General features: G+C 37.7%; 4 protein-coding genes across 4 annotated transcripts; 1 reads left to right on the forward strand and 3 right to left on the reverse strand.

Moving 5' to 3' along the window:
• The first annotated feature begins 6770 nt into the window (after nt 1-6770).
• Nucleotides 6771-7432, forward strand: LOC124306949 (uncharacterized). The gene is made up of 2 exons (XM_046768141.1): nt 6771-6980; nt 7100-7432. The coding sequence occupies exons 1-2, from the start codon at nt 6839-6841 to the stop codon at nt 7309-7311; spliced, it is 354 nt and encodes a 117-aa protein (XP_046624097.1). The 5' UTR covers nt 6771-6838; the 3' UTR covers nt 7312-7432.
• Nucleotides 7433-18561: 11129 nt separating this feature from the next.
• On the reverse strand, nt 18562-21776 carry LOC124307147 (uncharacterized). The gene is made up of 5 exons (XM_046768573.1): nt 21483-21776; nt 20625-20840; nt 20275-20475; nt 19797-20119; nt 18562-19187 (listed from the first exon to the last, which is right to left on the reverse strand). Exons 1-5 carry the CDS (start codon nt 21751-21753, stop codon nt 19173-19175), a joined length of 1026 nt encoding a protein of 341 aa, XP_046624529.1. The 5' UTR covers nt 21754-21776; the 3' UTR covers nt 18562-19172.
• A 578-nt stretch (nt 21777-22354) lies between these two features.
• On the reverse strand, nt 22355-23800 carry LOC124307149 (uncharacterized). The gene is made up of 2 exons (XM_046768574.1): nt 22813-23800; nt 22355-22492 (listed from the first exon to the last, which is right to left on the reverse strand). The coding sequence occupies exon 1, from the start codon at nt 23798-23800 to the stop codon at nt 22823-22825; it is 978 nt and encodes a 325-aa protein (XP_046624530.1). The 3' UTR covers nt 22355-22492; nt 22813-22822.
• LOC124307957 (uncharacterized) lies at nt 23800-25364 on the reverse strand. The gene is made up of 5 exons (XM_046770205.1): nt 25159-25364; nt 24891-25033; nt 24334-24819; nt 23858-24246; nt 23800-23814 (listed from the first exon to the last, which is right to left on the reverse strand). The coding sequence occupies exons 2-5, from the start codon at nt 25027-25029 to the stop codon at nt 23800-23802; spliced, it is 1029 nt and encodes a 342-aa protein (XP_046626161.1). The 5' UTR covers nt 25030-25033; nt 25159-25364.
• Nucleotides 25365-25585: the final 221 nt, after the last annotated feature.

A 25585-nucleotide genomic window follows, 5' to 3' on the forward strand; every position in this document is an offset into this window, starting at 1 on the left:
TTCTAAGGCAGCGATCGAATAAGGATATGGCGACAGATTTTTTATGTTTTATGGGATGATGTGAATTAAAGTGAATGTATCTCCCAGACCAGGTTGGTTTGTGATACCAATCTAAAATTATAGTGTCATTATGGTTAATAACCATAGTGTCAAGAAAACTGATTTTACCATCTTTTTCCAACTCAGAGGTGAACTGTATACGTGGGTGAAAATTGTTAAACTTATTAAGAAGGAGTTGTAGGTTTTCCTTCTTGACACACGTTATAATATCGTCTACGTATCGATGGTAAAAAGGGAGGCTAAAAGGAAAATGTGAAATGATTTTTTTTAAAATGTTCAAGTACTAAATTCGCTACTTTGTTACACAGCAATTGTTTATTTTCCTCACCATTTCACCGGCAAATTATACTCACTTACTATTTCACGAGCTATTCTTTGTTCTATCCTAATATATAGTGACAATTGTCGCGTTAAAATATTTGTAAATGCGTGATCAACGAGCGTAACTTTCTTCTATTTCAAACCCACTCTCCATCCTTCATATTACCGGTTTTGTAAACTCACAGGTTTCGATTTTTAAAAATTTCTACATACTTTCTATCAGATGCGATTTAGGAATTTAATCAAATCCCAATCAAGAAATCATGTGTTTTTCTGTGTTCTGTTAACTGTCCTTCGTAAAGATTTTCAGCTCTTTCTAGGAACGGTAGAAAAAAAACAAACAATAGCAAAACAAAATATGCCTACACAGCCTTTGCGCGTAAAGGGGAAATCACCAACATTGTACCGATCTATACGTTCATTGTGATTGCGGTTGCCGGTTGGTAACGTACAAGAACAACAGGGTTCATTAATTCAACCTTATCGCGTGCTCAAAGTGCGCGTTGCTGTGAATTTTTTTCCATATTTTTCACCCCTTTTTCCTCTCTCCACCGTGTCTTGTCCATGCAGCCTAAGTCCCAACGTCCTCGCGGATTTTCTTGCTCAGCAGATATTTCTCTCTCTCTCTCTCTCTCTCTCTCTCTCTCTCTCTCTCTCTCTCTCTCTCTCTCTCTCTCTCTCTCTCTCTCTCTCTCTCTCTCTCTCTTAGCTGCCTTGCTTCGGTTTGTTCAAATCATGCCCGAAATGGCGAGGTGGAAGCCACGGCTTTGACGCCCACTAACGTCGCCCTTGTTGCATGCTTCACCCATTCCCCAATTATCCAAAACTAATTCTTATTCAAACCAGTCGAGCAAAACACAAATTTCAGAGTAATGTGCGGGCGTAGCTTTTGAGTTTCGTATCAAGTCTCTCTTTCTCTTCCAACGGAATCTCAAGTCACGTAGATGCCTCGAACCGGTATCAGAATTCATTAAAATCGTCGTGAAAATATCAGTTTGGTAGTCCACCCGTATTTTCAGGTCCAGCTTAAAATAAATTTCTCCCCTGTCGAATGAGTTCATTTCACAAAGGTCAAGTGTGCGGTTCGCCGTCGGACACTCGCCTTCGTCGTGTACAAATACCATTTCTCCTGCGTGTTGAATTGAAGTTTCCCCGAAAAACAGCCACCAGAAAAAAAACTTGGAGTCAATACTACAGGGGTGGAATCCCTCTCGCCGCGAATAAACTTGACAATAATTTCCTAATTGGGTTATCCAGGGGTTTCGCACACGTGTAAGATATTCTTCAATTGCGAATTTACTTCTCTTCAGGCTGAACGTCCCTCGTCGTCCGGGCGCCGAATATAAAGGGACAAAAATGTTGACAAAAAGGGCGCATGGGCTACTCTCCTCCGCCTCCTCCTCCTCCTCCTCCTCCTTCTTTAGTTTGCTCGTATTTCTCGTTGTTCTTCTCTCCGTGTTTATCGTGCGAAGGATGCACATGAACGTAACATCCACATGGCGCTGATACCGCCGCGGGTGCCGGACTCGTTCACTGGTCTTGTACTCGGGAATATTTTTGCGATTTACGTAAAGTGGATAACCAAGCAGCGCCTCAACTTGGTCCTGTTATCGAAAATAGCCGACCCTTTACAACCCGTTCCGCTCGCTTCGACCCGATGCAAAGTGTTCTTTCCGTTGACCGTGGAGCTGTAGCATACATATCTATCAGGCGCGGAAAGACGGAGAACGGATGTGTCAACGTTGTTGAAAAGTATCTATAACCCGGACCCATGCCCTTTGAACGATACCAAGGTGCAAATATCCCGAGTTGAAGTTTCGCTCGTGAATAAATTGTCGCAATATTTTTTCGGACAACTGTACTAAATTATTGCGAATTGGTCCTGAGTTGTGCACGGAATTCAATTGTACTCGGGAATGTCCGGAAACAAATCTTTCCTGTTCAATTCTCTGCTTGGGAACGAAACTTAGTATCAAGACCGCGATATTAAGGGTGTCGTACAAATTATTCCAAAGTGTGTTATACAGATAACAAATAACAGTATAGATGACAGTGCTTCATTTAAGGGGGGACGCCAAATTATTCCTCCCACAACAGAATGTCATTTGCAAAATAATAATAACTAACGAAGGGTCGATCGGTGAAGTTTAATCTTATTTGGATAACCGAAAGCTATTCTAACAAGGAAAAATTCCCTAGACCCACTACACAGATGTGTTATACGAAACTTTTTTCTGCTGTTCAATCCAGCTGCCCGTGTTTCTTTACGTCACCCAGCGTGAAAAATACTCCTTGTTAGTACGCAGCTAGTTGATTCGGGCATATGACGTTGTTATTGCTTTTGGACGTCTGAAGTAAAAAATTAATTGAAACAGCTTCCAGCAGATACTTGAGTACGGATATTACTACGGGGGTGTTGACATTATCATGAAAACCCGAGACGCTTTACAATTTTTGCTTATGGAGTCTACACGCGGTATTATGACATGTTTTTTAGACCTCGATAAATTTAATTTCACCAATCAATGACTCCATTTTTCTCACCGCACACGTCAACAGAAATTATTATACATTTAGTGAGCAAACTTCGTATCGTATCAGATGACGAACGAAATTTAGTAGAAATCGCTGCAAAAATTTGTCCACATATGAATTAATTGTCAAACGGACCAAGTACTGCAGGAAACAAAATTCTATTCGCATATAAACTAGAATAGAGAATTCATCTGCGACACGTAAATTTTTAGACGAATCAATTAGGCCGTTCTAGAATATTTCCATGACCTAATTAGCTTTTATTTGCTGGCAATGAGAAGTTTTTCACGTTCAGTTTCCAACAGTGCGATGATATCGATCCCGTTCGGTATTGAAGCGGTGCCTCGATGATGCAGCCTTGTGAAATGGTGTGAATTGAGTAGACTGCGCTGCACGCTTGTACATTTTCAAAGATCGGAATCCGATAATGGTTTACTGGATGCTGAAACAAGAAGGCAATAAAGGTTCGCGCACAGTGTCGAAAATTTCATTCAACGCCTCGATAAGAAACCGCTTGTTCGACATCGAGCAATATCGTTACAAAAATACCTGCGTCTTTCATCTTGATAAATTTCTACAAACGACAAGTTTATATTAGAAATAAGAAATCATCAGCACTCGTCACATCCGCGTTCTTCGATCCACGCGAGATGCTGGCCGTAGGAATACTTGGCTTACGTAATGAATTCTGGGTTTAAATTCTGATATCCGCCCACGGAATATTATATGACACGCAAAAACGACGAGTCTGCAGTTCGCAGTTTCTGCAGCAGGGTCGGAGAAGGGTAATCTGTAATTAATCGCCTGCGCAAAACTGTCCGGTCCGTTTATACAGTCGGAAATTTTCTCGATCCCAGAGCGACTTTGAAAAAATATCAAATCCTGGAATGCTGGAGTTAGAAAACATTATTCCTCCGCTGATCATCGAGGCGTGAATTTCAGTGCTAGGGGTCGCTAATCAGGGAATAATGATCGTTAAATGAACAATCCGCCCGGCAGAGCGTCGGCTGCAGGTTGAAATTTGACTAGTTCACAAAAATGGCGATAGAATCGAAAGGTAATTAGTTCTGGGGTTGAATTTTATCGATCGTAAAAATTTATCACCCCCCAGTAAGGATACGGGGTAGGCTGGATTAACGTTGTGACCTTGGTATATTCCCGTAATTTGAGCAAGTCGGGGAACCCTTTAAGTTGAAGGCTTTAACCAAGCGCGAGCATTTCGTGATTAAACTTGTATACCCACAGCGATGTCTAAACATTCCGTATGAATTATAAACGGGATTCCGGTAAGCTCGCGGAGCTGATTCGGAAACTTACGACCTTTGCGGACGAAGCAGGCGTTTCGCACGCCTTCTAAATGCCACGATAATCATGGGCGCTGAATTACGACAAAACGATGGAGTAATTGGAAAATATCGGTAAATATTAATTTCTCATTTCATTGCGTTCCGTTTCAGTTTTCATTTTGTACTCATGATTTCTCTTTCGAGACTTCTATGACGACCCATTTTTGCCGCGATAACACACTTTGTTGCACAGGTGATATTCTTTCGTTTGAGAATACCAGGAACCGAAAATTGAAAAATTTCTTTCATTCATAATCACATTTGAACTGACTTGCATAAATAAAGTAACGCTCTTTTGCGCGAGAAAAAGTATTCTGCAGTTTCAACATGATCCCTGAAAATTGTTTGTAACCTATAAGGAGGATTTTCAATGATCCCATTTTTAGTAGCATTATTTGTTGCATCTACGCAGTTACTGGTTTTAAAGTGCTTAAAATTTGGACAACAAGTTCAATCTCGTACAAGAAATACGCATTTGAAGTTGGTTCAGCCACATTGACAGATAAAGATGTTTTACACTTGGACGTCTCCCATCTTTAAATGCTTCGGTTCAAGCTTCATTTCGGTTTAAGCTTTCCGTCCGAGTTCAATATTCCCGTCCTCTAGAATCTGGTAGCCAATTTTTTCTGCATGGCAAAACAATCGGACGAACACCCGATATGGGAATTTCGCGTATTGCGCCCGCACGAAATGTTCGGTCATATAGCCGTTTTTTCGCTTCTCCGGCTTCCCATTGACCGTTTCGTTTCGCGTATCGCACGACCCGACAACCTACGCTTCGTCTACGACGCAGATTTGCTTCCGTCCTTGGGCAAGGATACGGAGGGCTGGGAGAAGAATCAATGCGACGGCGCCGAGGAGACTGACTCGAATCCTGCTCTTTCAGTTTCCAGCACACTCTGCGTCAAGATTTGCCCTACAAGCTGGCCACCCCTCATTTCAGTGGAATCGCGCGTTCGGGTTTCTACCAGAGAATGCTTGATGCCTTCATTTTTGAGAAAAAGCACTAAAACTCTCGTTAAGCTCCCGGTTTGCCCTAAATTGTTCTATTCGTTGCTCCGAGCCTTGCACGATGCACATACAGATACTCGGTGAAAAGGATGAGTCAAGATCTTCAGAGCCGCTCATCGCGCGTGAAATCCAATTGTTTCGAACCCACCTCCAAATAAAAACATTAATTATTCGCCACTGCATGGTCTTGTTTCCCTTTAAAATTCGTCTCGGCGATTACCAAAAGCAAAAAGTTAACCAAATTGAGGGAAATCCTGCCACACAACTACATGTAAAAATGCTTTAGTGGTATGCATTGAAAGTCTATACCATGTGCAGATACTTTTGCGTCGTAAGGGTGGAATGTTGAAAGGGCTACCAGGTGCCAATGAAATTTCACCTGAAAGAAAAGTGTCCCGTATTTTCTGTTCACGCGATCGCTATACTGAATTGGGTATTCAAAGTAAGAGAGGCACTTTGACTCGAAGTCCAAAACCGGGAACGAGGGTGATCGTTCTATAGAGGATAAGGTTAAGGAGCCGAATGACGGTTAAGTCCATGCGTAACGAATATCCCACTTACGTTTCTGCTTAGAAGTTCACTATCGCGTTGAAAAATCACCGTGTCATATGTTCGGTCAGCCAAAGTTTCGTAAGAATGAGCTTTCGAATCTAGAATGAAGTAATTTGATAGTTCAGTTCCAGCTGTTAGTCAAGACGAATTAATTTTTTTTTTAAATTAAATTAAAATTAGAAAAAATTAAAAAAAAAAAATGCTCGTCTGGATAAGGCTGCCAAAAGAAGTCTGTAGGGAATGTAAGAATATGTCTGACAATGTGGACGCGGCGATTGTGTGAAAACCGCTAAGAAGAGCAAGCCGTACACTTGGCTGCCCAAGCATTAATACTCCCTACTGCTAAACTTGGTTCTACTATGTATCTAGACCGAGACTATCGTGTGGCTGGAATTTTTGTGCGCACCTCCCGCTGTGGATAGTAACCGTCTCAGGGCCACCGATGTCGTCTGCTTTTGCCTATACATATAACCTGTACATCAGACGAGGCGAGTCGTTTTGAATCGTCGGAATGGGCATTAAGGACGTTCCCACCTAGCAGTGGTCCTCAACTTCTAAAACAGTCCCCCTATGTAAACTATACTATGATGCAATAACAAAAAGTTGAGGTGCAGTGTACATTTTCAGTGGCGCGAACGTGCGCAGAAGTCCAAAAATATACCCATTGCGTCGTTTCTCAGATCTGGCAACATTGTATTCTCTTTCTGTATATTATTATTATGTCTGAGACGTGTGCTACAGAGTTTTAATGTTTTGAGGTTACTTTTATTTTGGAGTTAAAAAATAATTTATTTATAATGACTTCACGTTTGAAGAATGGGAGGTTTGTGAAAAAAAAAGTAGGCGATAGAGTAGCTAAAGCTCTAACAGCTATGTCAGAAGCTAAAAAAACAAAAATTCTCGAAACACTGCATGAAGCTACTCAATGTAAAATTCCAGATGGGAATTGTATAGTTGCATTGGAAAAATTAGCTAAAAACCTCAAATGCACCAGCTGCAGCAGTCTTTTAGACATGGAAAAAATGTACGGCTATAACAGAGAAGGACTTCACGTAAAGTTTAAGATAAAATGTGATACTTGTGGCAGATATAATAATGTTAATACCGCAGAGTCCACCAATGGTGTTTCTGATGTCAATATGTCCGTGGTTTTAGGTAAGTGAATTCGCAATATTCTATTTATGTGTAAAAGTAAAAAACTTGAATTGACATAATTAATAGCTTTACAATTATTTTATAAGAAATTTATGATATTTACTATTTGAATGTTTCAGGGGCTATTCATGCCGGTGTTGGAAATACTGGCTTAAATAAAATTCTTGCTTGTGCCAATTTACCTCGAGTAATAGACAAAATTTATAAAAAGTACGAAGTTGTAGTTGGTCAAGCAATAGAATTAGAAGCTAAAGAAAGTTGCAAGCGAGCTGCTTCTGAGGAAAAAGAATTGGTGATAAAAAATGTCAAAAAGCTGTGTGACACATTGTAAGCATCCATTCTAATTCATTTGAACTGTTCAATGGACTGATGCTGATCATCATAATAATTATAAATCATTTTCTCAACACTGATTTTTATAAAATTGTAATATAATTTATTGAAAAATTGTAAAATTATATTTTCTACGAATGAATTATTTGTAATATAATATTAAGCAGAAGTAGTTATTATTTTGTTTCAATTTATATCTTAGGATTTGAATATTATACATAAACTGGTGATTTATAATTATGATGCTATCAGTAAATGTATAATATACAACAACATTTATTTTTACACAAAATAAAGGAGAGACTTTATCTTGTTGTAATTATTTACAATATTTCGATCAAGAATTGAATTAAATATTCAATAAGTTGACAAGCACTAATCTACATTATATACTTGTATTTTTTACAAAAAATGTATTGCTATTAATTTCACGGCATTGAATTGTCTACATAAAATAAAAAAAAAATAATTGTAAATCTGGTTTAATTTTTTTATTTTAACTATTTTTATTTATTATTTCAGACCAGTGGAGATTGCCCAAGATATTTTCCCGCAGTTAGATGTCCTTACGCTTTCCTCAAATGATAATCAAAATTTATTTGATAATACACTAGGTGAAATAATAAATATCATTGTGTCATTTGATATGGGCTGGTCTAAACGCGGTAACGGGCGTAGCTATGATAGTTTGAACGGTTATAGCACTATCATCGGTTTCTTGTCAGGAAAAATTCTAGACTACGCAACTAGAAATAGAAAATGTAAGAAATGTGATATGGGGCATAAAAAAGATGATCATGATTGTAGATTGAACTTCTGCGGAAGTGCTAAGGCAATGGAAGCTGATGCAGGAGTTCAACTTGTTAATCACAGCAACATCTTAAAGGAAGCAGGACTACAAGTACGTGTTATTGTAGGAGATGAAGACAGCTCAATGATTGCAGCAGTAAGAGCAGATAACCCAGGTCAAAAGTATCATAAATTAGCCGACAAAAATCATTTAACCAAAAATTTTGGAAAAGAGTTATATAAATTACGCGATAAGTTTAGAGAGTTAAATAAAACAAATGTTATTCCTCATTTAAAAAAGTGTTTTTCATACGCTGTTGCACAAAATAAGGGCAATTCCGAAAACTTAGCTAGAAATTTGAGACAAATACCGGATCATATTTTTAGCAGACATGAAAACTGTGGAAAGTGGTGTAACCCAAGTAAAAATCATGCTCTAAACCTATCTGATGAAACCTTGTATGAAGAATTATTACATTTGTTCGATAAATACGCACAAAACTCTCATAAATTTTCTATTGCCGCTTCAAGTCAGGGCAATGAAAGTTTTAACAATATTATAGCAAACAAAGCACACAAAAACAAGTGTTTAAGTACTAGCTTTTCTTGTGATATTAGGGTAGCTGACGCCGTCTGCGCTAAAAATGACGGTGAACGAAGTATTATAAATATTAAGCAAAGACTGAATATTCCTGCTGGATCTCACACAGTCAATTATGTTAAACGAAGTGAAATGAAACGAGAAAAACGATTGGCAATGAGTAAGTCTAAAGCAAAAAAATTAAGACGTATAGAATTAAAACAGAAACGAGAACTTTTACGTAAAAATACCGAAAGACATGAAGGTATAACTTATAAGAGTAATTGTGGAATGGATAAAATAAACAATTACGTGCGTAAACACTGTGATGATAATAATAATATTGCATTAGATGATGAAACAAAAATTGTTTACTTTGATTTAGAAACAACTGGATTCGCCTCAGATGCTCATATTATACAAATTGCAGCGATCTGTGATTGTAAAATTTTTAATATCTATGTACACACGAAGACCGAAATTTCATCGTCAGCCACTACAGTTACTAAACTTCATCATAAATATGGAGACTTATTCTACGGAGACAAACAAGTCGTAACACTCAAAATTTCTGATGCTTTAGAATCTTTTCAACAATTTTTAATTAGCTTATCCGATGGACAACAGAAATGTTTATTAGTTGCACATAATGCTCGCTTTGACGTACCACGACTCTTACGAGCTATTATGAATGTTAAAGTCGAACTTTTAGATTTAATTGTTGGTTTTGCTGACACTTTATCATTGTTCAGAAAGTCTTTGGTTGATAGGAAAGGACCGGGTCAATTTAAATTAGAGAGTTTAAGTAACGACTTCTTACACCCTGATAATGATCAGGAATCTTTTCATGACGCTGCGTATGACGTTGTGGTACTTCAAGACTTAATTAATACATTAAACCTGCGAAGTGGTGTATTAAAGGCATGTAAAAACAGTAATATTTATTTGGAAGAGTTATCCAACTCAGATAAAACTAAAGTAAACTTAAAAATGTTAGTCGAATTAAGAAATATTATTTCAGTTAATATGTGTAAAAAATTGGCTTCAAATGACATTTCTTGTGATAATTTGAGGGAAATCTATAGAGTAGGTGGAGAAAATGCTATTGTGCAATTGTTTAGCGAAAAATTAGATAATAACAAAGTGCGAATAACTAAAAATAAAAAAATTTTAACGGCAGTTTTAGACTTCCTAAAAAATGAAAATTCGCCAAAGATTAAGAATTTAAAATCACCAAAAAAGAAAATTAAAAAAATACCTATGTCTAAAAAATAATATATTTCTAAAATGTTTTATTTTGTGTTACTTGATAAAATTATAGTTTTTATGAAAATTATATGATTGATTATATTTTTGAATCTATAATTGTTGATGATGTTAACATAACGAGTATTAATGTTGAAAAATAATTTATAATAAATACTTAATATACTTAAAAAATTGCATTTTTCTTTACAACAGCCTACAGTTAACCTATCTGTGAGCGGTTCACATTTATTCACAACTACTACGCCTATACGGTATTTTGAACTTTCCGCCCAACGCAACGTTGCCAAGTCGCTATTTCTCACTGATCAAGTAATGAAAAAAAAGTGAAAAGTAGCTCACTTTTAACATTTTTTATAATTAAATGAATACCGCTTCTTTGTGTTATTTTTTGAGAAACATGTTTATTATATGTTCAATTAGTGATTTTCAGTTTTTCATAGAAATTCCAAGAAAATTACTGTAGTAACTTAAAAAAAAGGTGCGCCACAATGGGGGTTAGGATAGGGATCACATGTTAAATATGTAAATTTCAACTTGCAATATTTCAAAATTTAGCACCGCAAGAAGGGTTTTAAAAAATTCCTACACATAAAGGGCACTCATAAGTATGTGTATTCAAAATTTGGAAAATATTAGAAGAAAAGTGTTTTTGGTGGGAACGTCCTTAATGCACGTAATTTAGAAACAAATCGATTTTCGAATAATATGGAATATTCCAGCTCAACTGAGACAACTGTTTCCCTCACTGTCGCTGATTATAGATTTCCATAGTGGAAAACCTGACTCCTCGTGTTAACAAAAGACCTAATTTTTTCAAATTTTTCCTCTCCCCCTCGCGAATCTGAGATTGCAGAAATTCAAAGACGACTTGGGCTGTTTTTGAACTTCTTTTTTGCATTTTTTACCAAAGCTCGACTCGGGCTTTCCGTATTTACTGTTTTGTTTATTATTATTATTATTATATATGTATTTTTTTGTGAAATTTTGACTTTGGCGATAATTATTCGATGGTTTGGAAGTGGAAAGAGTACTTTTTAGGTTTAGCAAGTAAGAAAAAAAATTTCAGAAATACGGTTTCAAACGAAATTCAGTTCAGGCGGAATGTAGGTACTTTGTTGTTGTCTCGGTTGAACTGGAATACCGCATAATGTCCGCATATACATTCAGTCAAAAAAATATTAAAACAAACAGTTATTGGACCGACCTGTTCAATAAGGTTGAATAAAATTTCCCGCTGAAATCTATTTTGAACTGAGAATACTTTATCGGAAAAAATATTTTACTGGACAGATTAGATTCAGAATTTAATCATTCATGACTTATAAAAAAGAGCTTGTTATATGAATCACTCAAAGACTACTTAACTGAACAAATCCGGAACCTGATCACTTCTAAGATGAAGCAAGAAGAAAAGCTCTGAAAACTGAATTTTTATTTTTCAGACTGAATAGATTTATTCCGAATTACGCTACGAGCTCCAACTTCGGAGTTTCAAAAATTTTATAGGAGTCGACATGGACAGGTTTGAACGGCATTTTTTTTCCGAACTGTGCGATTCGACTAATTCCGGAAGTTTTGGCGCCTGACAAACTTGAAAATCAGCATCAAACAATCGGTTGATTTGGATGATTTCAACAATAGAATAGTTGGATGAAATATTATCTAGTGATGAGAAAATTTTGGTCTACAATCGAATGATAAATGATGTGTTGAAGATGATCATTTCTCGGTCTGGATTTCTCTTACCATTTATGGATCCAGTTTCAATCGGAAGTGATCTCAAAAGCAGTCTAATGTTAGTAAATAATGTTTCAAAAGTTTTCATTTCATTCTTGTTTTTTGATTTAATTCGTTATTTTATCCGCTTTGTTTGTCTGTCTATCGTTTCATTTTGCGAGTTTATTTTTTGTGAGCTTAGTCGTTATCGATATCTGAATCAATCGTCGGATTCGTCTCCGAGTCAGTGCGTGGATTTGTTTGCTCGGGAGTTATTTCGCGTGCTCTTTCACCGTGGTAAAACACACAGCGTGGGATGTATTGAACGTCCGCTGTTTTCTTTGCACAGTTGACGCAAAATGGGGTGTAATATCACCCCGCTGAAAAATTAACTACGTCTAGGCCTCTGTGACGTTGTCCGAGGCTTGGATGTATCATCTGGTCTACGTTCCGTTACACGGCTTTATTTTATCAGGCTAGAGATATCGAATCGCGCGATGAAAATGAATATCTGCGTATATTGATGCGAGAAATGGCCATTAGAAGATTGGTATATGTATATATTATTAATGGCTGCGGTGCATTCCGAATTTGTTACGAAATACGGGCAATTGATTTCTACGATTGTACAATTTCAAGGTATCATGTATACGTCGCTAAAATTTCATGGAAAGATACCGAGTTCATATTTTAGATCGTCGATAAAATACAATTTACACTCCTGCGGTTTTAAATGATTGCCAAGACAGTTTTAATTTAAGTCTGCAGCAGTAAGTAAGCGCGAAAAATATCTAGGTGAACTTGATGTGTCGAATAAATCTACTATGAATTATACTTACACTTGTATGTTCTTTATTGTTAGTTATAAAGACTCGGTAACCGAGTTCTCTATTTGAGGTTTTTTTTTTTTATAAGAAAATGTAATATTTCTAAAATCGAATATTTTAATCTCGACCCGAAGTTCACTGACAACAAAGTGAAGAAGAATACGTTATTGCATGCTTGTTCAGTATAATTACTGATATAATATTCGGGGAAAAGTTTTTTTCAAATATTTCGAGTGAGAAATTCACTTGCATTTTGATGACTTACGGATAAAATTTTACAATTTAGATTATAGATTTAGTCTGCAAGGATAATTTTATAAAATCAACGAAAATATCCTGATTTGCAATTTCTAATCTGGCCGTTTTTAAAACGATTAATGAAGTGAAATAATAGTATCAGAATTACAGATCTTAGTATCACAAATTTATTTATCAATTCAATCATTTACAATGACAACAGAGCGTTACAAATCAAATATGCGAGTTCTTATCGTTACATACATACATCATTATATGAATTACGTTATAATCGGTTCAAAATTATCATCACATTCTAATCAATGCATGATAAATTTCATAGAAATATAACATTACATGTTTTAAACCTATATGTTACACCTATCCCTTTAACAGAAATACTTGGATGAAATTTTTTTTTTTCATGTTTTAAATTTTTTTTTTCTATTCTACTATATCGCTAGTATTATTATCAAATCGTTCACGTTACTTTCACGGCCTTCAACATTTATTGTCAATCGAAAGAATTACTAGTTGCCGTCAAAGAAAAATGGAGAAACTTTGAAATATGTCTAAGGATTAAGAAATTTACGAAAATGGAGAAACTGAAAAATTCTCAAGAATTAAGATATCGATACAAGCATAAGTCTTAGTCAATAACTTGCGTACCATTTGTCGTAAGATGAGATAAGCTCCTTTGAAAGAGACGCTCAAGTCACGTCAAAAACTTACACAAGTGTCGTAAGCTGCATGTGGCGATCGGATGTGTCCGGTGCGTCATTCAAATTTCCTCCGTTTCCTGATATGTTGTCAGTCTCCTTTTCGGTGCACGTGGTATCTTTGTTATACAAGGATAACCCGTTCAGTAATGAACTGACTCAGGGAACGGCTCGCGAACCTTCACAGAATCCTGAATCGATGACCAGCGGGTCGCGGAACCTGACCTTCTTGGGACTGGCTTTCCTGTTTCGATCGAAGGTCCTTCCCCAGCCGTCTTGCCCGTCAGCCTGCGGCGAACGGATGCAACTTCCGCCTCGCTCTTGACCATTCTTCTTCTTGTCTTTTGGTAGCGATGACCAGATCGCACCGCCTTCCACGGTGCAGGTCGTAAACGTTATCTCTCCGTTTCTGTCCCTCCCTTGCACTACGTAGCTGTAGGATGGACGTTTGGTTCTCGATCCCGACGCCTTGTGAAAGCTACAAGAGGGACGTGGGTTGCTCGAACATGAAGCCCTGGAACGGAAAGCGCTGCCCGAACTCTTGGCGGTGATCGAGATGGGCCGATTCTCTTTTTCGTCGTCCTCCTTGCATTCCAGTGCCTCCACCAGCTTTTTCACGAAGTTCGCAGAAGTCGAGGATGAGTAGCTTGACATTACCTTCTCCGGATCACGACATTTCGCCTTCAGTTCCTTGATTATTTCTTCCACGAAACTTCTGGTTGGAGATCGTTGCTTGTGCCTTCGTATTATCTTTTCCATCACAGTCGACTTCCTTGACGACACGAAGAAGCGGTTCAGGTCCTCCGCGTCCAATTCGTCTTCGAGAAAATTGTCCCTCTTTTCTGTCTCTTCGGATTTGATTTGGCTATCGGTCAGGATCTCTTCAATATCACTCAGCCACTTTTCGCCCTGCGTTTTCACCGGGCAATTAAATTTTTTCGGAGTCGATGTGGCTAGTGGTAGTATTTGCTCAGCGTTTTCGAAGCTTGGAATTTCCGACAACGAGACTTCGCTATCGTCGACGTTATCCTCGGGCGGTTCCTGGTCTTCTGAACTAGACTTCTTCGCCGGAGATAATTCCTCGACGCGAATTACGCTGTCGGTGACCATCTCGTCTTCCTTCAGGTTTTCTAGTTTCTCCGTAGGAACAGGCGGAAGGACCAGATTCAAGTTCTCTACCTTCCGTGACCGTGACATTTTCGGCAATGTCTTACTAACGCGCATCTTCGAATAAGCCGCTGACAGTTTCATGATCTCCCCACGCATGTCTAATTCCGGACGTGGAGACAGTTGTGCGGCCCTTTTCAAAATCGGCATTGCACCGGCTGTAAAAATAAAATGATACAATTTTAAATAAGACACCGTTTGTCAGCCGCCACGAAATTGATTTTTCCAAAGAAACGAGACGTTAAATTCAATTTAATTCCCGAATTTGAGAATCTAGTTTTTCGAAAATCATGAGGTTAAAATTTCTAATTTTTCTTTTACCTTTTTTTTCATACAAAGGTACGTTCGTTGCAAATATTTCAATACCCGGAACATAGATCCTTCAGACGATGAGTATGGAGCATTCAATTAAAGATTTGAACCGCGTATCTAACTGTCGTTTAACTTGGTTCGTTTACACCGCTTTTTTGTAATGCCACATCGATTCTTACCTTCCATTGCCGCGCTGTGCTTTTTGCAGAGTTTGCCCAAGCGTGTCCTAGTCGATTGATAGCTCTTCCAAGGGGATGGGCGGCTCAGGATCAGTCGTGGGTCAGTCAGGATTTTCAGCCCACCACTACGCCTATTCTTAAACCAATCGGGCACCGTCAGCCGCTCGAATGATTTCTTGGCCCTCATTTCGATCTCGCTCGGTCGACGTGGCTCCTGAAAAAAGTAGGAAAGAAACATGGTTATAATCGTGTCATTTATTCGGAAAAAGACGAACACTCCAAAGTTCTGGAAATAACCATTACGTCTATTAATATCGTTTAAACATCAACGTCTGTGTCAAATTAGCAAAAGAATAAATGAAAAAAGTTCAAAACTTTTCAACTTACGTCTTCTTCGTCGTTTTGGCAAGTTGTGTTGCTGAAACAGCAGGGAACAGACATCGAAGCCATCGTAGTCGATTTTTTTTTCTACTCAACAACTAGACAAATCAAACTTTAAATCCAACTGGACTTGAACAGATTCCGTTCGAAACTTTAACTCGGGATACCTTGCAACTTCAAGGACTAGCTCAGACTCTACAGGTGTTACTACCTCTGCGATTGACTGCGGAATAATGCTCATCGGGTCAAGACGTGCGATATTTATACTCTACGCTAGAAATACCGTTATCACCGCCAGTTTCAGGCTGGCCAATCAGGTGCCGCCCTAATGAGCAAAGGGACTACCTGGCCGGCCGAAGGATGTTTGTGATTCGACGGTCCGCCCGAACCTCTGCTGCACTTGCCTTGCAGCAGACTTTTCGAAAATGTCGGAAGAGGGGCGGTGCGGTATTAGATTTTAACATTTTTCGAACTGGGTAAAAAATTAGAAATATCGAAAAATTGAAGGGTCGCAATTAGAAATATCGAAAAATTGAAGGGTCGCAATATCAAATATTCAAAAACGTGAAAGCGTAACTCTTACATTTAAATGATGTAAAAAGTCGAAGTGTGGAATAAGGCGAAGCACAAGATATGGATTTGAATCATGACGATTGTATGTTCCGGTCTTACTCATTCCGAAGACTTTATATTTTGGGATTTCTACATTTTTAAATTCTATGAAATAGATTTTCGCGGTTTAGAAAATTCTATGCTGTGAAGCTTCACAATTTTTATCCTTCAACCGAAAAATTTGCGTACATCTTCTATTCAGGGAAAAGAAGAGATTTTGTGCCATTCTTATCATTGTTATCGGACGAAAATATTTCTCAAGTCTATCGGAAATGAATTCCGACGAATTCCGTTCTCGTACGTATTGAGCGGTGATGCTTTTTTATTTATTCAACTTATTGTGTTTGTTATTGTTCAGGCTTCTAATTATTGACTGGAGCATTTTCTTTCACACGATTGTCCCAATTTATTCTACGCCGAAGCTAAAGAGAATTTATTGAAATGCAAGACAACAACCGAAAAAAGATTTACACTCCTGAAGAAATCAGAAAACTAGCACCAGGATACAGAGGCAAACCTGAACGATTCGATCCATCTAAGATCGGAAAGAAGAATGAAGGACCTCAACACATAACAAGACAGGGCCCGACTACGTCGAAAGCTCCTGCACCAAAAGCGACCGACAAAGCTGCAAAACCAACACCACCAAAGAACAGTCCCATGTGGGCAGATTCTATATTCGGTATTGATGTAGCCGTTCGGGAACTGAACGTCAATCAGGAAGTCACGCCAACATTCGTAAGACTCCCAGAGATTGTCGAGGAAGTTTACTCCGCTATCGGAGGAGACGACCAATCCCTCAATAAACAAATGACTGAAGGTTTTGAAACATGTTTGTCATTTTTCTTGGATTTTTTTTTCTACAACGATTATACTCATTTATCTATCGTTGTACGAAGCTAAAAAAATGTCGACTTTGAACACGTTGAAAAGATTTTCCACATTCTTTGTCGGCAAACGATAATTTCGAGCAATCGTCCAGTCGCGAATTATTTTTATTTCTGTTCACACGCTTCTGATTCCGAAAAATGTTCTTCTATCCGTTTTTCGAAATACGGACGAATTGAAAATGAATGATACTCGTTAAACAAGGTACACTGAGAAAAAAAAGTTATCGGATTTAATAAATATTAATTGATCCAAATAATCCATGCGTTTGTAAAGTCGTGAGACCACATGTATTCGAAGCGACAATTAATGTAGTTTTTAAATTACGTCCGAACACGTAATGTACTACTCTAGGGCATATAAATGTCGTGTAAATTTGCTGGGCTACACAAATTAAAATTTTTTTTTTCAATACGTTATGCTATTGTTATTGATTGCCACCCAACAAGTGTAGCAGCGTCACTCCAAAATAGTTTCTGGAAAACATGGCTGGATCAAAACTGTAACCCAACATATCGCTTCGGATACCCTCACGAAAAAAAAACCCTCAATATGGGTGGAATTCGTACCCTTAATTCTTTTCTTATGGGAATTCAGCAATACCTATGAATTAGGGGTACGAATTGACACCCAAGTTGAGGGTTTTTTCCGTGAAAGTATCGTTGGCAGATTCCTATGAATCTAGATTGATTTAATGTGAAGGATTCGGGTACACCAGCATCTTTGAAGCTGCTTTTCAATCGAGGAAGCTTGCCGTCTACAAGTGATCGAAATTGGTACTACTTTAAATCAATCATCATTTCGATTGTAAAATGTGAAACATGCACGTCAACATCGGTGTGACCACTGGTCAGCGAATTCTGGAAAACCTGGAAAACCTGGAAATGTCATGGAAGTCTGCAATTCCCGCATAGTCAGGGAATCGTTTACTATATACTTTTTTCATACAAATACGTCCCAAAGTTTTTTCAAGCTTCAGATAAATTAGGTCGAATACCAATTTTCTTACCATTACCGCAAGGTTTGCTTTAAACTTTGATTATTCCTGAATATTACATTACAAACGACTGCGCATCGGCTAGCTGTGACAGTGTAACTGAAGTTACAGTTCGTACTTTCGTTTAAAAAAAAAAAAGTAGAAATTGTATGGAAAATACGTCTTTTTTTTCAATATGTTTCGACGAATATAGTCAAATGTTTCGGGCAAAATGATAAGATTTTTGTCTGGAAAACCTGGAAAAGTCGAGGAATATCGTGATGAATATTCACTGGCTACGCTGCAGCTTAGTCAGACCGAGTGAAGTACGATCGTACACTCTTGGATATAGTGGTGAAATGGTTCACGTGAATTCCAAGTATGACTCGTCGAGTCAATACATTCCCGTGCAGAAATTTAATTCCGGTGCTGCCTAGCACCTGGCTAGTTTTCCATGAATCTGGCTTGGCAATGGCTAGGTCAGCTGGGCTGAGCCAGTCCTGGCGTGTAACACATTTCTACGCAGTGCCTAGCCAGAAGGTCTGACTAGGGTCTAACCAGTAAAGTTAATAGGGTCTAGCCAGAATCCTTGCAAGTAGCTATTCATATAATTATCGGAAAAAAGGATAAAGGATAAATTCTAGAATGAATATTTCGCAACGTATGAAAGTTCTATTCATTTATATTATTATATTATTATTTTCTTCAATACATCATATCAGTCAGCAGTAAAGTACGTAGGATTTTTTTTTTTAAACATGTAAGTGAAAAATATGTTAGTAGTGAATTTCTTTTTTTTTTAATACATCACTAAATAGAAAATACGTAAGTAACACATATTTTTTTTATTTTTCAAACCCATCAGTGAGTAGAAAAGTACGTAAATAATGACTTTTTTTTTAATACTTTTTTTTTAATCAGTAAGCACAAAAGTACACAACTATTTTGGGAAGTTTTCGAATACGTTACTAAGAAGATTTGTCTGTGGATTTACGAGACAACGATTCCATGCTGGTGCCGCTGCAATGTACATTGACACAAACTGATTGGACTGCAGCGATTGTAGTACTCTTTGCAGCTTTTTTCTTTAGTCGAGATTTACGATGCCCATCCCAATCGACGGCATTACTCAGGCAGTTACCGAGTTCTCGATAAACACTCTTTTCAGTTACATGTGTCATTGATCCCTGCGCTCCCTCTTTGTATTTCAACAAAAGCACATCTGGAAGAAAAGACTTTAGTTAAAAAAACTAAACAACCCTGCTTTCTTTTTCTTCTAAAAGAGCAAATCGTGGTGGAAAGTCTATTAGTTTGTAAAGTTGGTGTCATCAATTTCAAAATTGCTTTAAGTCTTCACGATGATAGGTCTTACCTAGACTGAATCCAACTATACCTACAAGGCGAAGTCTGACATACCCTGAATTGTACTGTAATTTACTTCAAAAACGAAAAGCAGGCAGTTGTCTTTTCTCTTTTTAAAATGGGAAAAACCTTTTGGCATACCTATACGGATTCTTCGAAGATGAGTGAACAAAAATCTATCAGGTATGATTTAACGATTGAGGTTAACGATAATTGTGTTACCCAGCAATATTCCACAAAGTTGTGTCTCTTTGAAAATGCGTTTATCCATGCCAGCCTTCACTACGTTGAAATTCAAGGCCACATCCCGTGAAATATTTTTTTTCAATAATGCCGTCACATTTTTTGGTAAGGTTGCATTGTGGTCGAAAACGAAATGCAATGTACTAGTCTATAGAGAGATTGAAGCAATGAGTGAGATATTGTATAAGTGACAATACAAATTCAGTATCCAAATTTTTTTACTCACGAATTCTTTACGAAATTTTTTGTCAGCTTTTAATTTCTCGTCGAATGCGTCAAAGTCCTTCAAAGTCGTTACAGGCAGGTTCAGATCATATTGTGTCGTAAAACTTTGGACATTTGCCCCATGAGCATCCATCGCTAAGGCCGATTTTTCAACGATGGCCTTGAGTTTGTCGATGGCTTTGGTTAGCATTTGAACATCGTATCTCAGTCCGCTAAGGATATCACAATCTCTCTGATTCAGTTCAGAGCTATTTTCTTTAGGCACATTTTTTGTGGATTTTGACACTTCACGTGATGATCTTTTGCTCAGTTTTCGTTCAATTTCTAGAACAAAATTTTGATGTAAAAAAATTAATTATAATGATGTATTATTCGACGAGGTTCTTGGTGTTTCTAGAAATTATTCATATCAAATTAGGTTCCAGAAATGTCGAAAAACGGCAATTGAATTAAACAATTTAAATAGTTTTTGTACACACCTTGAACGTGGTTTTTGCCGGTAGAGGAAGCATGTTCTTGTTTTGATTTTTGCTTCGGTTTTTTTCTGGGTTTGATCACATTGCTGTTTTCATCAGCTGTTGACTCATTGTCAGTTTCTGTCATATTTTTAAGTTTTGTATTTTTTTTCTTGGCCTTGATGCTGTTAATACAAGGAATTGGGTCAGATGTTTCAAAGGATGCTGTAACAATATATCCGCACTTCTGATTTTGCACAAGAGTGAAAATTTTGAGGGCCCTATCGAAGAAGCGAAAATTGCGCCGCCATTTTGGTCACCCAAGTGTCTAATTTATATATGTATAATATATATATTGTATATATTATATTTACAGTCTACATTTGATGCATAATCGTCATTCCTGGAGGTGTTAATGGGTTGCACTTGCATCAACTTTTCAGCAATTGCTTTATCGCCTTTGACTTTGATTCTCTGATATGCTTTTTTAGCTGCCTCTGATTTTTTTTCTGGTAACGTTCCATCCTCTGTGTATACAAATTTCTTGTCTGCTAATACTTTGAGACGTTTCATTGCATCATCATAAGTTGCTAGAAGAAGAAAAAATATAATAGAAATTTTTAACCTTCCATTATTTACAAGAAATGTTGCTCTCAGCTGAACTTTTTGATGCTATACAAATTATTTGGCAGTGAAAAATAAATTTTGATAATTTTAACTTTTTATTGCTCGTCTTCACATGTACACGATTCAAAATTGATGTGTTAAAAAGCTCAATGTATATTTGATCGGTATACGTCTAGATCTGAGATCAGAAGACACGAAATCAATCATGTGCTTGTGTTATTCGTTGCCACAACCCACAAAAATATATGAATTTTTGCAAAGCCGGCTTCTACAATATTGACTCTGTTAAAAGTTTCAGACGTAGACTATGTGACGGCTACACAGTGCAAGCTTGTGAGCTTCGGATGACCCTCAGAACCCAAGATTTTCATATCTTCTGATTTCAGCTCCGTCGACATATAACTGGGTTTACTTATAACTCTCTGAGAGCAGTGACTTTAAATACTGATCGAATCTTATGGCGTTATAGTGAGACTATACAGACGAACCTTTGTGATATGAACTGAATACGTCATCTTTTCAAAATTTAACAGTTATTCCCCTTTGATGATTATTTCCGAACAATATACAAATCTAATAGAAAACGCAACAGATCATTTACTTACTCGCATGTCCCTTGAGTGTTATTGGGTAGACAGGCCAAGATTCTTGTAGAGGGCTTTGTTCTTTGACGAGCCAACACAAAAGTTCAGAGTCCTCTACTGAATACGGAGGTGGCATGAATTTGCATTGGCATCTGCCAGTCGATGGGTTATAGGAAATCCAAGTCGATGGTACGCATTCTATCGTGCCTCGTTTTTGTTTTCTATTAGGTGGATCGAATTCGACTAATTGAAAAGCCTTGATGGCCTCTTCTGCCTCTTTATCATCTCCCATTATATGCTTAAAATACGAAGAGGGATTCTGTTCATAATATAAAGGCGTCTGTTATATGTATATATGCGCTGTTACAGGTTTAGTAAGATTAGGTTAGGTTAGGGTAGAGTACGCACGTGTCATATTTATATAAATAGTTTCTTATTGTGTCGTAATAAATATAAATGTCTGTACTTGAATATTCAAGGACAACTTACGAAGAATAGTCGATGGCACAGGTAGCTGTTATAAAAAATGATAAGCGATGCAATGTAAGGTTAGCACGTGGGATAACACGTTCAGCGAGCCGTTCGGTATTTGCGCAGCACGTTTTGTGTTTTGTACACTTTTGATCACTTCTCACTTCGTAAAGTTCAAAACAGCTTGCTTTCGTAATAATTTTAATGAACCACTTACAAAAAAATTCCAGCTTTTTCAAATGATTGCAATTTTCGTGAAAGAAAAATCCAGGCACTTCTAGGCTTTTAGGACGCTGTACACAACACGTGCCGGAACGACGATAGTCAACAAGTCGCCACTATCGACATGTCGCCACAGTCACGCGCGTTATTTAAATATCGAGACACATCAGAAACGTCCTCGTCAAAAATAATTCCAGTGTCGGCAATTGATTGACGGTCTTCCCATACTCAAACGAATAATATTGATATATGTATTATACATATATAATATATATGTATATTTATACATATATTATTCGTGAAAATAAGCTTGCGCATTACACCTTGTGACACTCGCCCTGAAATTAAATAGGGATAATAGTACATTTCTAAACAAGTATGGATAAGGCTTTTTGACGAGACGTGAGGTTTACGGCGCGAGCCGAAGGCGAGTGCTTGTAACACGCATGTCAAAAAACCTTATCCATACGAGTTTCGAGTTGTACTTTTCATCACTAGAGCCACGAAATCACGACGAAGTCGCGTTGGTCGAGATTTTGAGGTTAGAGTACTGAAAAATATTATTTATTGTTAAAATATAAAAAGATATCCAGCTACTTTTTTCGGATTAATACAAGTATATACGTAACATTACACTGTATACCACGTTTCAACCGACCTGTGTTAAATTAATGTAATAGAGATATTCCATATGTTTTCTCTCTTCCAGGCAAACGTAATATTATCATTTTGTGTTTGATTTGATCAATAGGGCACGTAATTGTAGTTGCAGATGATCTGTCTTCAAGCACCCATTCTTCCAGCACTCTCGAATCACACGGATACATATACAGCGACTCTTTGATTTTCCATTTTTTTCCAATAATTGTCACGTCTTCTAGATTGTCATCAGGGTACGACATAAGATTTATTTCGAGAATAGTGCCATTTTTAAGAAGAACTACATTATCGGGAGCCTTGACCGAAAGTATATATTTCCCTTTGAATTTCAGTTTCGATATCGCTTTGTGATTCATCCTACAATTTGGGATATCACTATTCTCCTTGAGTATCTCTACATACTGGGGTAGAGTTGCTTTATGATTTTTTATCGAAAATTTCTCATTCAAGCGGCGACAGATTTGAGCCAATGGTCGATTTGGCGAATGGACTAACTTTTTTATGTGACCGAGTGCATTTTCAAAAGGAAATGTAGTTATCTTTGTAAGGGAGCACTTCATGTTCTTAGCATCATCGGCCATATGAATTAAGTTATGAAGGTTCATGATTTGCGAATCTGGGCCATAATATTGGCGCATAACTAAGAAAAAACTTCTGAGATACTTCTTTGCAAACCTGTTGTACCTGAGGGCTAGATCTTCGCAGCATAAAATTCTGCATGCCGCATGAAATAATAAAAAATGTTTATATAGTCTATTGTTCAAAATACCCTTCAAGACTACAACTCCACAATATAATAGAAAAAATCTAAACTCGGTGGCCTTCCACTTTGCTATAAACGCTACGGACCGTGGTTTACGTTGAAATTCAGAAGTTACCAGAATTTTTAAATACTCCATTCTGCGAGACAGTTCGATTCGACTTCTGCGGCCTAGTCTGAGATGGAGATTGCCTAAAAGCCAAAAGTCTTTCAAAAGTTTCTTCATCACACCATGACAAGCTAAGTGCAAGAAATCGAGAATAAATAACAAGACCAAGTTTACTGCAGGTCTTAAACGTAGCAATGGCGAAACACTATTGTGATGCTCTCGCTGCCTTTGTCTATTAAAGTCCTCAGCACTTCGTTCAGGACAATCCGCATCAGGAAATACAGTAGATCTGCCAGGTCTGCAACCTCTCACGGTACACCTTTCACACGCATAATATCCAGTATGACCCTTAACACATTTGAGGAAAGACCTAGCTGGCGTATCACATATGAAACTTTGAATTTTTACTTGAAACAGTCTGCCATTAATGTCAATACCATTCGCTGATAGTTGGTTCATTTCCTCAATGAACTCATCCAAGAACTCATCAACTCTTTTTGGTTTTGTAGAACCTGCGTATATAGCTACAGGCACCGGCTCGTATATGTCTGGTTCGTGGACAACTTTACACAAAATGGGCCACAGTTGAGTGTTACTTGATTTAAAGAGAGGCAGTCCGTCGACATTAACTTGGATCAAAATTTCATTACCTATGTGCACTTCTTCATTGACACAGGCTCGAAGCCTTTCAGCAATACCAAAGTACACGAATTGTCCCATATTTCCATCATAATCTTCCATGTCTTGTATATCATAGGCCACTGCCGATGTACGTAGAAATGTTTTTGCTGTCTTTGGAAGTTCAGGCAGCAATCTTCTCCTCAAAATCACCAAAAGCCCATCCAATTGAGAATGACTAAGGTGTTCTTTTATTGCCCATTTTCGAATTTCCTCAGCTTCATTTCGTTCATTCAAACTATCGTCAGTCGCTTCATTTATAGATGAGCCGATATCACTGTTTTCATCAATGACACTGGCTGATGATACACTTTCTTCGTGGTCTATCTGAGAACCGTCACCTGAGTCACCATTCTCTTCGTCGATCTCACTTTGGCTATGTTCAAGTAATTGTTCAGAAATACCACCCTCGGATACATCTTCTTCAGACCTATTACTATTTTCTTGATCACTGACACCTGCAATTCATACTTGCTTTATAACAACTGAAATTTTATTTCACTTATAGGTTGATGCTTATATTACACACATTCAGTTTCGGAGTTGATGTCAGAGTCACTGTCATCATTTAGCGGATGGTTCTGTGGCACAATAGTGTTTTGATGAACGAAACGATGCCTTCGCACACGGTCGCGTGTTCGTCGTCGTTTTTCAATTATGTTATTCATTATGCTGAAATAGATAGACAATAAAACATAAAAATGATAGGATAGAAATTTTTAGGTTATGTTACCTTCAAAACATATTTACTATGGTATTCTACATTCCCATTACGAAGATTACGAAAATCAACTCACAAATATCACAGTGGACGTCTGGAGTAAACTTTAAAAATTATAAGTTGGAGTACTGATAAATAATGGTAAACACCGGTAATAAGTTTTCATCAGCGAACAACGACCAGTTTCTGGACAGTGTTGGCTAGGGAACGCGGAATTGGGCCGAACTCGCCAATGCCGAGGCAGGGCCTGTACAGGTTGCGCTAGCCAGTAAATCACTACGAGGTGCTAGAGAGTAGCCTGGCTTTCCAGTTCAAATTTCTGCACGGGTTGCTGGAACTTATTCGGGCCTTTCAATTATTCTCGCTTTAACATTGTTCCTGGAACTTGTATGGTCGACTCCGTATGCAAACAATGTTCCGAAGTTTATCGGCGTCACTTTATTGGGGGTCAGGTAAACCGGACGTCTGGCAGCGTGACTCGTACCCCCGGGGTGGTTCTTTCT

This window comes from Neodiprion virginianus, chromosome 6 (assembly GCF_021901495.1).
Source record: "Neodiprion virginianus isolate iyNeoVirg1 chromosome 6, iyNeoVirg1.1, whole genome shotgun sequence".
Lineage (NCBI taxonomy): Eukaryota > Metazoa > Arthropoda > Insecta > Hymenoptera > Diprionidae > Neodiprion > Neodiprion virginianus.